Source organism: Sciurus vulgaris, assembly GCF_902686455.1.
Source record: "Sciurus vulgaris genome assembly, chromosome: 1".
Classification (NCBI taxonomy): Eukaryota; Metazoa; Chordata; class Mammalia; order Rodentia; family Sciuridae; genus Sciurus; species Sciurus vulgaris.
In genome coordinates, this window is record NC_136461.1 from 8,808,122 (window position 1) to 8,822,400 (window position 14,279).

At 54.2% G+C, this 14,279-nt stretch overlaps 1 protein-coding gene across 1 annotated transcript in view; it reads right to left on the bottom strand.

The window, feature by feature from the left end:
- Nucleotides 1-335: 335 nt before the first annotated feature.
- DHRS3 (dehydrogenase/reductase 3) overlaps nucleotides 336-14,279 on the bottom strand; it is a 36,024-nt gene continuing 22,080 nt past the window's right edge. Inside the window, exons 2-6 of the mRNA XM_079143277.1 lie at nucleotides 11,544-11,687; nucleotides 10,893-11,012; nucleotides 10,375-10,613; nucleotides 6,234-6,359; nucleotides 336-857 (exon numbers count right to left, since the gene is read on the bottom strand). Of these exons, the coding sequence (XP_078999403.1) occupies nucleotides 773-857; nucleotides 6,234-6,359; nucleotides 10,375-10,613; nucleotides 10,893-11,012; nucleotides 11,544-11,687 (714 nt within the window). The 3' untranslated portion in view covers nucleotides 336-772. The remainder of the gene's footprint in view (nucleotides 858-6,233; nucleotides 6,360-10,374; nucleotides 10,614-10,892; nucleotides 11,013-11,543; nucleotides 11,688-14,279) is intronic.

Sequence of the window (14,279 nt, forward strand, 5' to 3'; positions counted from 1 at the left end):
GTGGTTCTTCTCTCCCAGGTTGTGGCCTGGTGGTGCTGGCACAGGACCGAGGGCCGCCCAGCTGTGGCCGCCCTGGCGTGGCCCACTCTGCAGCCTGGTTCCTGGTGGTCGGGCCAGGGCACCACGTGGTGTTGGGCAGGGCTCTGGCAAGGAAACGGGCACTTCCCTCTGCCCTCAGGCCTGGACTCCATTCCCTCCCCTGGCCTTGCCCCCCTCTCCTGGCAGCTGCGGGCCCTGAGCTGGCCAGTTCTCTCCAAGGACGGGGTTTCGTGGCTGGGGCTTCGTGGCTGGGGCTGGCTCCCTCCCAACTGCCCACCAAGGACTTGAACATGGGGACTTGCAAAAGCCATCTCTCTTTATTTTTCTTTCCAGCTGTTCCACCAGTTTGCGCAAGCTGAGGATGAGTGGGTTTGAGGGGGGAGGTGGCTCATCTAGGGACAGACCCTCCCACCCGTAGTCTGTGCACACTGCTGAGGCTGGTTAGACTTGAGAAGCGATTTAACAATAAACTCTACAGAATCAGAAACGTAGAAAAGTGTCAAGGCAGCTGCTAGCTGGTTTCTTGCCTCCCCGTGGGGGTCAGAGTTACACCCATCAGTCCTGTGCAAAGGTCCTGGGGCTGACCAGGGGGGCTGCCATATTCTTCCCTGGGGACAGGAGCAGCCCTGCTCACCCAGCAGAAATGTGCCAACAGGCAGGCACCTGGGTGTGTGCCCAGGTTCCATGGCCCCTTCAGGCTCCGTGGCTCCGCGAGTGTCTCTTCCGCCTGCCTCTATGTCCGCCCCTTGAAAGTGTTCATGCACGTGTAGGTTCCTGAGAATCTGTGGATCTCCTCCAGGGCAGCCTGTGGGAGTATGCTGAGGAGCAAGGAGAGGGACGATGGTCAGCAACAGTGGAACCATGTTCCCAGAAGCACCCTCTCCCCTTTCCCAGGCCCCCGGCCAGCTTCCTGTTTACAAGGTGAAGGGAGGCAACAGCTCCGCCGTGTTCACAGCGCCTGCTGTGGTGTGAAGGGGTTGGCCCCTCTGAAACTCATGCCGGCGTGGCCGTCATTGGTGGAGTGGGAGGTGGCCTTGAGGGCGCTCTGCCCTCCCGAGTGGACTATTCCACGCAGGCCTCAGTGGGTGGTCTTGGGGTGGCTTTGCTATGGCGGCAGTTAGCGTGGTAGAGCAGGAACCCACTGGAGGGCCAGCAGGTGCCAGCCCTGTGCTCTTGAACTGGGAGTGAGACAAACCTCTGTTCCTTATAACCTGCCTAGTCTGTGGTGTTTGGTTACAGCAACAGAAAACAGCCTGGTACAGCATCTGGGCCCGGAGGCATCCAGAGGTCAATCAGCTTCAGTGCCCTCCTTCAGCAAAGGTGCACGGTGTGGGGCTGAGGGGCGAGGGACAGTCTGGGTGTCCTGTCCTCCAGGGAAGTGTCCCAGACTCACCTACAGGCTTTTCTCAGGTACAACCCAGAGTCCTGGGCTCATCTTGCCTGTCACTTGGGTGCTTTGTCGCTGACTCCCAGCCCCTAGCCCTGGCCTGCACAGAGAGGACCCCCCATCTGTTGAATCAAACCGAGGGCCCTGGCCCACTCCACATGAAAGACGGGAAAGGCCACCTTCTAGGTAGAGCAATTTAGAAAGGTTCTTGGGAAAACTCAAATTACTACAATTTGTGATGAAAAAGGAAATATCACGACAGACACCCCTGAGATACAGAACATGATGAGAAGCTACTTTGAAAATCTGTATTCCAACAAAATAGAAACTACCGAAGACGTTGACAAATTTCTAGAGACATATGCTCCTCCCAAACTGAACCAGGAGGACATACACGATTTAAACAGATCAGTATCAAGCAATGGAATAGAAGAAGCCATTAAAAACCTACCATCCAAGAAAAGCCCAGGACCAGATGGATTCTCTGCCGAGTTCTACAAGACCTTCAAAGAAGAACTCATTCCAATACTTCTCAAAGTATTCCAGGAAACAGAAAAGGAAGGTACCCTACCGAACTCATTCTATGAAGCTAATATCACCCTCATACCCAAACCAGGCAAAGACACATCAAGGAAAGAAAATTTTAGACCAATATCCTTGATGAATACAGATGCAAAGATCCTTAACAAAATATTGGCAAACCGTATCCAAAAACATATTAAGAAAATCGTGCACCATGATCAAGTGGGGTTCATCTCTGGAATGCAAGGATGGTTTAACATCTGTAAATCAATAAACGTAATCCATCATGTCAATAGACTTAAGGATAAGAATCATATGGTTATTTCAATTGATGCAGAAAAAGCGTTCGACAAAATACAACACCCCTTTGTGTTCAAAACACTAGAAAAAATAGGGATAGTAGGAACATACCTGAACATTGTAAAGGCTACTTATGCTAAGCCCATGGCCAACATCATTCTTAATGGAGAAAAACTGAAACCATTCCCTTTAAAAACGGGAACAAGACAGGGATATCCTCTTTCACCACTTCTATTCAACATTGTCCTCAAAACTCTAGCCAGAGCAATTAGGCAGACTAAAGAAATTAAAGGGATACGAACAGGAAAAGAGGAACTTAAGCTGTCACTATTTGCTGATGACATGATTCTATATTTAGAGGATCCAAAAACCTCCTCCAGAAAACTTCTAGACCTCATCAATGAATTCAGCAAAATAGCAGGCTATAAAATCAACATGCATAAATCTAAAGCATTTTTATACGCAAGCGATGAAACAGCTGAAAGGGAAATGAGGAAAACAACTCCATTTGCAATAGCCTCAAAAAAAATAAAATACTTGGGCATCAATCTAACCAAAGAGGTAAAAGATCTCTACAATGAAAACTACAAAACACTGAAGAAAGAAATTAAGGAAGACCTTAGAAGATGGAAAGACCTCCCATGTTCTTGGATAGGCAGAATTAATATTGTCAAAATGGCCATACTACCAAAACTGCTATACAGATTCAATGCAATTCCAATTAAAATTCCAATGATGTACCTTACAGAAATAGAGCAAACAATCATGAAATTCATCTGGAAGAATAAGAAACCCAGAATAGCTAAAGCGATCCTTAGCAGGAAGAATGAAACAGGGGGTATCACAATACCAGAACTTCAACTGTACTACAAAGCAATAGTAACAAAAACGGCATGGTACTGGCACCAAAATAGACAGGTAGATCAATGGTGCAGAATAGAGGACATGGACACAAACCCAAATAAATATAATTTTCTCATACTAGACAAAGGTGCCAAAAATATGCAATGGAGAAAAGATAGCCTCATCAACAAATGCTGCTGGGAAAACTGGAAATCCATATGCAACAGAATGAAACTAAACCCCTATCTCTCACCCTGCACAAAGCTCAACTCACAATGGATCAAGGACCGTGAAATCAGACCAGAGACCCTGCATCTTATAGAAGAAAAAGTAGGTCCAAATCTTCACCGTGTTGGTGAAGGATCAGACTTCCTTAACAGGACTCCCATAGCACAAGAAATAAAAGCAAGAACTAATAACTGGGACAGATTCAAACTAAAAAGCTTTCTCTCAGCAAAAGAAACTATCAGCAATGCGAAGAGAGAGCCTACAGAGTGGGAGAAAATCTTTGCCACTCATACTTCAGATAGAGCACTAATTTCCAGAATATATAAAGAACTCAAAAAACTCTACACCAAGAATACAAATAACCCAATCAACAAATGGGCTAAGGAAATAAACAGATGCTTCACAGAAGAAGATCTACAAGCAATCAACAAACATATGAAAAAATGTTCAACATCTTTGGTAATAAGAGAAATGCAAATCAAAACTACCCTAAGATTCCATCTCACCCCAATTAGAATGGTGATTATCAAGAATACAAGCAACAATAGGTGTTGGAGAGGATGTGGGGAAAAAGGTACACTCATACATTGCTGGTGGGGGCTGCAAATTAGTGCAGCCACTCTGGAAAGCAGTGTGGAGATTCCTGAGAAAACTTGGAAGGGACCCACCATTTGACCCAGCTATCCCACTCCTCGGCCTATACCCAAAGGACTTAAAATCAGCATACTACAGAGATACAGCCACATCAATGTTCATAGCTGCTCAATTCACAATAGCCAGACTGTGGAACCAACCTAGATGCCCTTCAATTGATGAATGGATAAAGAAACTGTGGTATATATATACACAATGGAATATTACTCAGCTATAAAGAATGATAAAATTATGGCATTTGCAGACAAATTGATGACATTGGAGAACATCATGCTAAGTGAGATAAGCCAATCTCAAAAATCCAAAAGGCGAATGATCTCACTGATAAGCGTATGATGACACATAATGGGGGGTGGGAGGGGGGCAAGAATGGAGGAAGGAGGGACTGTATAGAGGGAAAAGAGGGGTGGGAGGGGTGGGGGGGAGAAAAAAATAACAGAATGAATCAAACATCATTACCCTATGTGAATGTATGATTACGCAAATGGCATGCTGTTACTCCATGTACAAACAGAAACAACATGGATCCCATTTGTTTACAATAAAAATAAATAAAAAAAAAGAAAGAAAGAAAGAAAGAAAGAAAGGTTCTTGGGGGTGGGGCACTAGGGTTGGGACTTCACAGATTTCCCTCAGGAGGGTGAGGAGGGGTCCCTCAGGGATGGGGGTGGGAGAGGCCTCTGCTTCCTGTGGGGGGGCGGGGTGGGGAGTGTCAGCGTAGAGTGTCTACAGTGTTTAGACAAACTGACTTTCCTCTAGAATGTTCTAGAAGCCTTCGGAGACATTCTCTGAGATGGAGAGAGCCATCCCGGCCTAGAGAGGGCCGGCGCTCCTGCTCTCGAAGGCAGCCGAGGGGCATCCTGGCCCAGGGTCAGCGTGGACTGAGGGAGGCAGGCTGCGTGCCGCTGTCCCCATCCCACTCTCCGCCCTGCGCCTCAACGGAGCTTCGAGCTTGGAGGAGGAAGCACTGGTTGGCACTGTCCCATTCCCAGGGGTCGGTGGTCGCTGAGTGGCAGTGGCTGGGGGAAGCTGGCTTTCCAGGGAGTCGCCGTAACCGCAGGGGCCAGCCTGGCACGTGGGTCTTCATTCCCGAAGGGGCCTCCCAGGTGGGGCACGGGGCTCGGTCAGGCCGGGCCCAGGGCTGGAGTACTGACGACTCCAGGGACAAAGCTGTCCCTGCACCCAGAAGCCCAGCGGCAATGGCCCCTTCAGTGTGGGACTGGGGTGGCAAGGGTTTGCTGCACAGTCTGGAAAGTTCTAGGGGAATAGGACACTGGGCAGATTCCGGAGAGGACTGTGTCCTGTATGAAGCCACCTCCTAGGGGCTCTGCCCTGGTGAGGCCGCCATGATTGGTACCAGGAAGTCCCTGCAAATTCTGAGCCCTGCATCAAGACACCTGTGCTCCTCCTTAGGTTAGGCTCCCCGAGGGCCGGGGCTGAGTCTGGAAGTCTGAGGACAGCGGTTCTCAAAGCCCGGTCCAGGAACTCGGGGCGCCCGAGACCTCTTCAAGGGTCTGTGAGCTCGGGCTGTTCTTATGCTAAGACAGCATCAGCCTTTATCATGAGTACATGGCGGGGTTCCCAGAGGCCGTGTGACATGGGACATCACAAGAGACTAAAACGAGAAGCTGTATAGAGTCTGTTGTCTCCAGTTAAGCCAAAGATTCGTTTGAAATTACAAAGCAATGCCACTCCCAACTGAGTCACTTTGATCTGGAAAATTCACCGTTACTTGTCATAAAAACACATTTACGTTCGTGCAGTGAGTCTGTCAGCACTACTGATTTATTCTTATCGCCATTATTTGGCGGTGCTGGGGATGGAAGCCAGGGCCCCCACGTCCAGGCGAGCGCTCAACCACGGAGCGGCAGCCCCGGCCCTGTTCGGTCTAACCTGGAGACAGGGTCTCACGAGTTGCCAGGCTGGCCTCAAACCTGTGACCCTCCTGCCGCGGCCTGACAGACAGCTGGGATGACAGGCAGCCACTGCACCTCACTATAGTCACTGTTCGTGAGATAAACATAGTACGTCCTAGAAAGACGAGCGAATGTTAGGACATCTTTCTCAGGTTGAACTCCCGACAGCATCTCCCGTCGCCCAGAGCGCTCTCGTTCCTCAGTGATTCTTTAAGACTTGCAGGGGGCCCAGGCCCCCCGGTTTAAGGACCGTCCTCTGTGGTGCCCAGGGCCCTCATCCTCGTGCCCACGGCGCGTGACCAAGGGGCCACGCACGCTTGCTGGCGCTTCCTCCCGGGACCTACCTTTTCAAGATGATGAGGATGTTCATGGTCCAGGGCAGCAGCAGGAGGGCCTGGTTGAGCTGGACAGCCTCCACCGTCCTCCGGGCCACCGTCTCGGGCTTCAGCGGGGGAAAGAGGTTGGGAAACCTGAGGGCAGGAGGAGACACGGCGCTCTCTCAGGGGAGCTGTGCTGCTGCTGGCGGCCTGGCGTGGCCGACGGGGCCCTGTGTCCCCTGGCCCTTCCTGACTCGAGGCCCTGGGACTGGTCAGGCCCACCTTCCGCACTCCAGCCTGTGGGGGCCCAGGTAGCAGGGAAGCCCCTAAGGGAACAGGGACTCCTAGCCGCCCTCCCCTGGGGCCCCGTGCGCCTGGATTCTCCCCGGCGAGCACAGCCTGGGCCCAGCCGGGCCACCCACACGCTTGCCCTTCACGGCTGTCCAACAGCCAGGCTCACCCCACCCCGGCTCCCCGGGAGACCTCTGCCCCCATCCACCCCCAAGTGGCCTCCAATCTTGTCCCCCTGCTGATACCGTCACCATATTTAGCACACCCAGAATGGCCCTGTTTCCTGGTGAATGGCCTCTGTCCCCCAGCAGACCTTGAGTTCCACGGGGGCAGAGGCCTGATCAGCCTTGCTCCCTGTTGTACCTCAGCATCTAACACAGTGTCCAGCATGTAGTAGGTGCTCAGTGAACACGAGGTGACTGGAGGGATGCTGCACACGTAGCCTTCCCCAGGCATCCTGCTCCCGCTGTCTGGAGGCCGGCCTCCACGGGAGATGCCCCCCACCTGGTCAGCTGGTTCTCTAACTCATCCACTCACTGACTCATTCAGAGTGCGAATCGGGAGATTCTGAGTGAATGAAGGATCGAACGCGCAAACACAGGGGCTCCTGGGACCTATGCACCGGCCTCCAACGGTAGGTGACAGCCATGCTGGTCCTGGGCGCTCGCACCATCCTCTCCAATGTATGGGTGGGGAAATTGAGGCTCTGGGGAGTGAGTGGGCCACCCGGGCCCGCATGAGTTCAGGTCACTGCTCCAGCCCTGCACTCGGAACTCCTCCCACTGTCCTGGGCCTGAGCTGCTGGCCCTGACCTCAAGCCCAGGGCTGGGGGTGCTGTCACCGGTCTGACGTCAGTCCTCAGCAGTGGGCAGCTCCGGGCTCCCAGACTCACCCCTGCCCTGCGCTTTCCTTGCTGGGGTGAGGGTGCTTCTAAGAGGCCTCGGCCACCAGGCCTGAAGACTGGCCTCCGGGGTCTGCGGGGATGAGCGAGTCCAGGTAGCTCACTGGTATGGAACCCACAGAGGTGGCCGGTGGGCCTCGGCCTCTACCTGTGGCCAGCCCTGCCTCTTGGGGAAGAGAAGACAGAATGGATAGACCCAGCTCTACCGGCTGAGGTCCTTCCTGCAGAGAGCCCTGCAGGAGGACGGGCCTGTCTGCGGGTGGCATTTCCCCTTGCCTCCGCGGTGGGGGGTGGGCACACAGGGAACCAGCAGCACTGTGAGCTCCCTGGGGCCGCACGGGCTCCCGGAGAAACCACGGTGGGTTAGCCGGTTCCTCCCGCCTGGCCATGGGCAAGTAACTGCTGTCCCAGGCTCAGTGTCTGTCCATCAAACGGGGCTCGGGGCTCGGGCGGGGCTGCCGTGGGTGCTGAGAGTAGCCAAGTGTCTGCAGTGTGGCCGGAACACAGTGGACCCATGAGCCGGCAGCAGCCACCAGACGGCCGGTCTCCTGGGAACCGGCCGGTTTGTCCTAGACAGGCCCCCTCCTTCCACGCAGGAAGCGGCCAAGCCTGGTTGCAGGGGAATCCAGGGCTTTCATTCATTTTTTTTTTTTCCCCTGGAGTAGACGGGAGCTGGCTGAGCACTGGTCTGCCCTGTGCCCTCTGGTCAAGCCACTGGGACTCAGCGGCACGACCGCAGGTACCTGCCGTTGACCTAGCGCTCACCACCTGGCTGGCACGGCTAGTAAATTCTCACGTGGGCACTCATCAAACCCGTGAAGTAGGGCATGCCAATGAACCCCTTTCCACACCTGAGGAAGTGAAGGCACAGAAAAGTCAAGTGACTGGCCCAAGGTTGCACAGGGCTGAGACTCGACCAGCCCATTTGGCTCTGCATTCTGAACTTCTAAGAAAAAATGACCGGGGTAAAGCTTGAATTTCTTAAAGCAGCGCAGAGGACAGACATCAGAAGGTGGACTACACCAACATGAAAATGGCCAGTGTCCCTCTCCTGTGCTCAGTGAGCCCAGTAGAATTCGTAGATCACTGATGCCTGTCTGTCCGTGGGCATTGATTAGGCACTTCTTGTGTCTGCAGATGAAATGAAATCAAACCGAGTCCTCAAGGGAGAAGACAGCGATTGTGGAATATTAATAGTCATGAGCACAGCCATCTCAAAATCAGGACTTATAATTGCCTTTCAAATCAGAGGTAAATACATGTTTCTGGGGCAAAATGAAGAGTTGGTATGCCAGGAAAATTCATAACAAATGCACTTTTTGCATGTGTGTTGGGGGAACTGGGGTTTGAACCCAGGAGCTCTTAGCCACTGAGCCACATCCCCAGCCCTTTTGATTTTTTATTTGGAGAGAGAGAGTCTCGCTAAGTGGCTGAGGCTGGTCTCGAACTTGTGATCCTCCTGCCTCAGCCTCCTGAGTCATGGGACTAGAGGCTGCACCACCTCACCCAGCTCACATGCACTTTTGCAGATGTTTATTGTTAGTGAAAATAACCCAGGTAGTAGCTCTTTATTGAGCATCTAGTATGTCCTGGGCTTTGCACTGGATGAATTACACGAATTATTTTTAATCCTCCCAGTAAACTTTGAGTCAAATATTATCTCCATCATTCTACAAATGAGCAAAGTAAAGTTCAGAGCGATAACAAAACTCGCAAGTTTCATAACTGCAGAGTAGCTGAGGTGTGATTCAAAATCAGGTACATTTTATTCTATTTTTTTTTTTTTTTATATATATATACTGGGGATGGAATCCAGGGGCCTTCTATCACTGAGCCACACCCCCAAGTCCTTTACATTTTTTATCTGGAGACAGGGTCTATTAAGTTGCTGAGGCTGACCTCGCACTTATGATCCTTCTGCCTCAGCCTCCGGAGTCAGTGGGACTACCCAAGTGTGCAGATGCTTTTGATTCTTGATCACTAACTCTACTTCTGCTTCCAGGTAAGTGCTGAGTGAGTCTCACATGGGAGCCCAGGGCCTCCCACAGGCTAGGCAAGCGCTTTATCACAGGGCTCCACCCCAGCGCATCCTCAGTTCTGGAAGAAACGGAAGCCTGTGATTTAGAACAAGATCACCACAGAGATAGCAAAAAAATCATGGGGAAAATCATCTTTGGACGATTTTCATTTATCTGTGACCTTGCACAACTCTCCATGCCTAGAGCGCCCTTTCCTGGGGACTCGCGTAGCACCTCCGAGGCTCCGCGTGTTCTTCTCCCCACAGAAGCGTCGCCCTCTTCTGCAGGTGAGCAGGGAGGCGGGCGGCAACTCAGGCCGCCGTCACAGACACCACAGCTACCACAGCGACAGGCGCCGCCACCCGGGCCTGGCTCCCGAGCCTGAGCCCCGCACAGAGGCCCCCGCGGAGGAGTGAGGCTGGGCCTCTGCGTTCCTTGACTTTGATCCGGAATTTACAAACAATAAAAGGTGCCCGTCTTGAGCACGCGGCTGGATCGCCCTTCGCGGGTCAGATCGCCAAGAAGGAACCCGCAAAAGCCTCAGTCTTACTCTTGGGGGCCCCGTCTTCCCTGGCTCTACCCGGCCTCTGGCGGGGGGCAGCCGCAGGCCTGGTTTCTGGCACCATGGCCCGGTGCTGTCCATCTAGAGCCTCGCGCGGCGGGACCGAGCGCGGTGCTGTCCATCTAGAACCTCGCGCAGGCGGGACCGTGCGCAGTGTGCTCTTTCGGCTTCCAGGCGGCGATCGAGGCTCGCCAGGCCGCACACCTGTCCACACCGCTCCCTCTTTAGCACTGGGCGGCATCCACCGACCCTGACCCGCTGGCGCCACCCACCGCCCACGGATGGAGGACCTGAGAGCGCCAGGCCAAGGGCGCTTCTGGGGAACGCGGCCTTGCGCGCTCCGCCCGCAGACGCTGACCCGCCGCTGGGCTCGGGAGGCCGGTGCCGCCCACTGACCTGACCCTCATGCCCTGGAACATCTCGGTGCTGGTGTGGAAGGGCAGCACGGTGGTGGCGCTGACGCCGGGACAGTCCAGCAGCCCCAGGGTCAGGCTCTCCATGAAGGCGAAGGCGGAGGCTTTGGACGTGCAGTAGTCGATGGCGCCGGGGATGGCGGACAGCGCCAGCACGGAGTTGAGGCACACGATGTGGCCGTTCTGCAGCTCCAGCATGCGCGGCAGGAAGGCCTTGGTGGTCTGAGGGCGGACGGGGTCAGTGCGGAGCAGCGCTGTGTCACCAGCCCCCCCGCCCTGGGGCCCCTGCTCCTCCGTCACCCAGCCTTCCTCCAGGGGGAGGGGCGGAGGGCGCCCTGCTGCGGGACACGGGGTCACAGATCAGAAAGTCTACTGGCTTCCCGGTGGTCATTCCTCCGGTCCCACTTGGTCCCTGGACATCCCCGCTGGCCCAGTCCCGTCCTGGGGAGCCCCTCTCCACCCACTGTGTCCAGGCTCCCGGGCACCGGGGCTGGCTCGTACCCAGAACTGGCCCAAGGTGTTGATGTGCTGGGACTTGAGGAGGGCGTCGTCGTCGCTGTCCAGCAGGCTCTTCCCGTGGACCACAGCGGCGTTGTTGACGAGAATGGTGACGTCACCCACCTGTGGGTGGGAGGGGCCCCGGGCGTGAGGGCGCGGACCAGACCCAGCAGCCCACACTGGGGCCTGGGAAGCTCTGAGCACCAGGCTTGTTTGTAAGATGGCAGTGGTGCCCCTGTGTGTGAGGGCCAGGGACCACGTGTGGCGGGCATGATTCCGGGCGCACCGCAGCTCTAAGGAAGCTGAGAGTTACCGCCAGCACAGCCCGACGCCTCACGGGTGGCTGCTCCCCTCTCGGGCTCAACCAAGACCCTAGCTGGCCCGAGTCAGGAGGAGGATTTTCCCAGAGGGCAGTGGGACTTTTGCCTCTCAGAGTCTTGGAGAGAAACCCACAGGTTTAATTTCCAGGGGGACAACGGGTGATGAGGCTACTGTGCCATCAGCCCCAGTCCCTGCCCATGTGACCTGGACCAGCTCCACAGGAAAGTCCCCTCAAGTGCCCCGGACGAAGCCATCCTGCCAGGCCGTGTCCCCTGTGCCTGGCGTTACCCTGGGCTCGGCTGCTCTGAGGACAGGCCCTCCCAAGCCACTGACCTTCTCCCGGACAGCTTTGGCCGTCTGGTATACCTCCTCCCGGTTGCCCACGTCACAGATGAAGTAGTGGCACTCTGTGCCCATCTGCCGGATCTCTTCTGTTGTCTCCTTCAGGCATTTCTCAGTCCGACCCCAAAGAACAATCTGGAAGAAGAAAGTAAGGTGGTCACGAACCAAGCAGTTACCCTCAGAAGTCCAGTGAAATAAGCTGTCTTTAAATTTCTGACCTCCCTGATTTCACCCCAAAACAAAGTATCTGAAACAAACGAACAATATGGATTTTAAAAGGGAAATTAGCGGACTCTGGTGACCCAATGGTTTCCGAGCCCATTTATGATCAATGTGTTACTTACGACTCTTTCTAATATAATATTCCAGCAGGATGCTTTCTGCCAGCCCAGTGCTAATAATTTCATATACTTAACGGCATGAGCAGAGTCTTTCTGCACAATATTCCAGAATGTTCTTCCAAATCACCGTCCCACCCGTTAGGTCTAGGGCCAGGATGGATGGGGAGGCTCGGCCTCCAGGCTGCAGAGGCCAAGTGGGCCTTCCACCTTGCCCCTGTCGCACTGGGAGGACAGGACGGGAGAGGGGCAGCCAATCTCCAGCTGAGACTGAACTGCTGCCTCACCTGGCAGGTAATAAATGCAGGCTCCGTACACCAGGAGGTGGCCCTGCCAGACCAAAAAATGGGTACTTCAAGGGTTTGGGCAAATTTATGAATGGCTGGCCCACAAAGGCTCAGAAGAGAAGCCCGGCTCCTTCTCATCCTTGACCTGAGGGAGATTAACACATCTCTCCACACGAGAGCCCAGGGTTAGATGGCTGGGGGGACTAACAGCCTTAACAAGAGTCAGCTGTCAGCACAGAGGGCGGGAGGCCAGGGACCCACAAGCCCAGGATAAAATCAGGAAAAGCCAGAGCAGAAAGCTGCTTCTTGGGGATTACTCCAGTGAGTTCCTATTTTCTTTTCTTTTTAAAATCATCGGTGAACTTCTGCACAGGGAAATAAAACTCAGTACGGAAGCCACAACGCGCGAGAACAGTAAGAGGAAAACGATACGTCCGACTTATGACGTTCTCTTACTCTAGTGAATATTTTCTTGACCAAGGAGAACAAAACGGCTCATTTGGGAAGACGGGCCTCTAATCTGGGACTTATGGATGGCACTCCAGTCACAGAATCCCACTGACCCCTCTCTTACGCCGTTGCTTGGTAAAGTGAGAAGTCGGTGGAGAGAACTTCCAGCGATCGCTGTCTATTACCTGCTTGTCTCAGACGTGCAGAACTCTCATTGAGAAGGTGTGAGCGAGTCGGGTTGAGCCGGGGGCAGGCCGGCACGCACAAGGGTTCTGGTCCTTTGATTGTTTAAAAATCAGAATTGTTTCTATCTTTTCAAGTATTTTAAAAAAGAAAAGTGTTCTCTCAACCCCTAAAACAGCTCTGGGAAAGCCCAGTTTGAAAGCCCCACTAGTCTAACCACTTTATTTATCTTAATTGAAGTCCTGCAATCCAGAAGGGTTTTACAAGGGAGAATCCCGTCGGTCATCTCCAGGACCACGGAAGTCCATCAAGGGCAGAGACTGCAATTAGAGAGGCTCCAAGGGACTCTTTCTTGTCTGTTGAACTAAAAACAGACTTGGAATGCGCTCCTCCTGAGAGGCCGGGAGGTTTAGATCATGGAGAAGAAAAAGGACAAACATTTGTTCCAGGAATGAAATTTGGAACCACCCCACCAGACCTGCACAGTCCTCCATCCAGGGTTCCTTCCATCCACATGTATCACCCACCTGCCACCCATTAGCCCACCCATCCATCCATCCATCCACCCACCCACCCATGCACTCATCCATCCAGCCGTCTGTCCATCTATCTGTCTGTCCATCCATTCACCCACCCAATCCATCTATCCTTCCATCCATCTGTCCACCCACCTACCAACCCTTCATCCACTCATCCCTCCTTCCCTCCCTCCCTCCCTCCCTCCAGTTTCTGAGCGTTCCAGCCTGAGATGAGGCGGTCCTTGGCCTCCTTCCTCCTGCTCCGTCATCTCTGTCTCTCATGGTAATGGACCACGGGGCTGGCACAGTTCCCTACGGTGCCACTGAGGTGGAAAGCTACCTCGGGGGACCCTAAGAATTTCTGGGCAAGTCAACAGAGGGAAAGCTTAAAGTTGGGGAGCTTGCTGGAAGGTGCAGGGAGGGGTCTAATGCCTGGAGAGACGGGTGCTGACCTCGGGTGCCTGTCACTGGAACCCTGCCACTGCGTGGGGTCCCGAGTGCTCCCCCGGAAGCATGAACCTGGGAAGGGTGAGGAGGGTGGGGTCTAAGGCTGCCCAGGGTCTGACCAGGAGACCTTCAGTCAGGGAACGGGGGAGCCCATCCACCGTGGGGCAAGGGATGAGATGGAGGCTGTGCCCTCCGTCTTCCAGGGACACGCGAGGACAACAGCCATGGTCCCGAGGGTTGGCAGAACCCTCCCAAGGGCCTGCCGAGGTTGCCCCTGACCCCGCCTCTCCCTGGCGCCACGCCGGTTGGCCTTTCTGCCCTCCTCATCCCCTACCCCGCTGGGCCCGCAGACCCCAAGGACTCAGTGCTGTCTTGCTCACTGTGTGTCCCGTGCCCAGGACGGCCGGTGCTGTCTGCTGAACGAACGAATGCAAGTTAAGGGCCAAAGGTGGAACCGCCTCCCTAGGCCCAGAGCCCACCGTCCTCCTCGGCCGAGCCACCAGG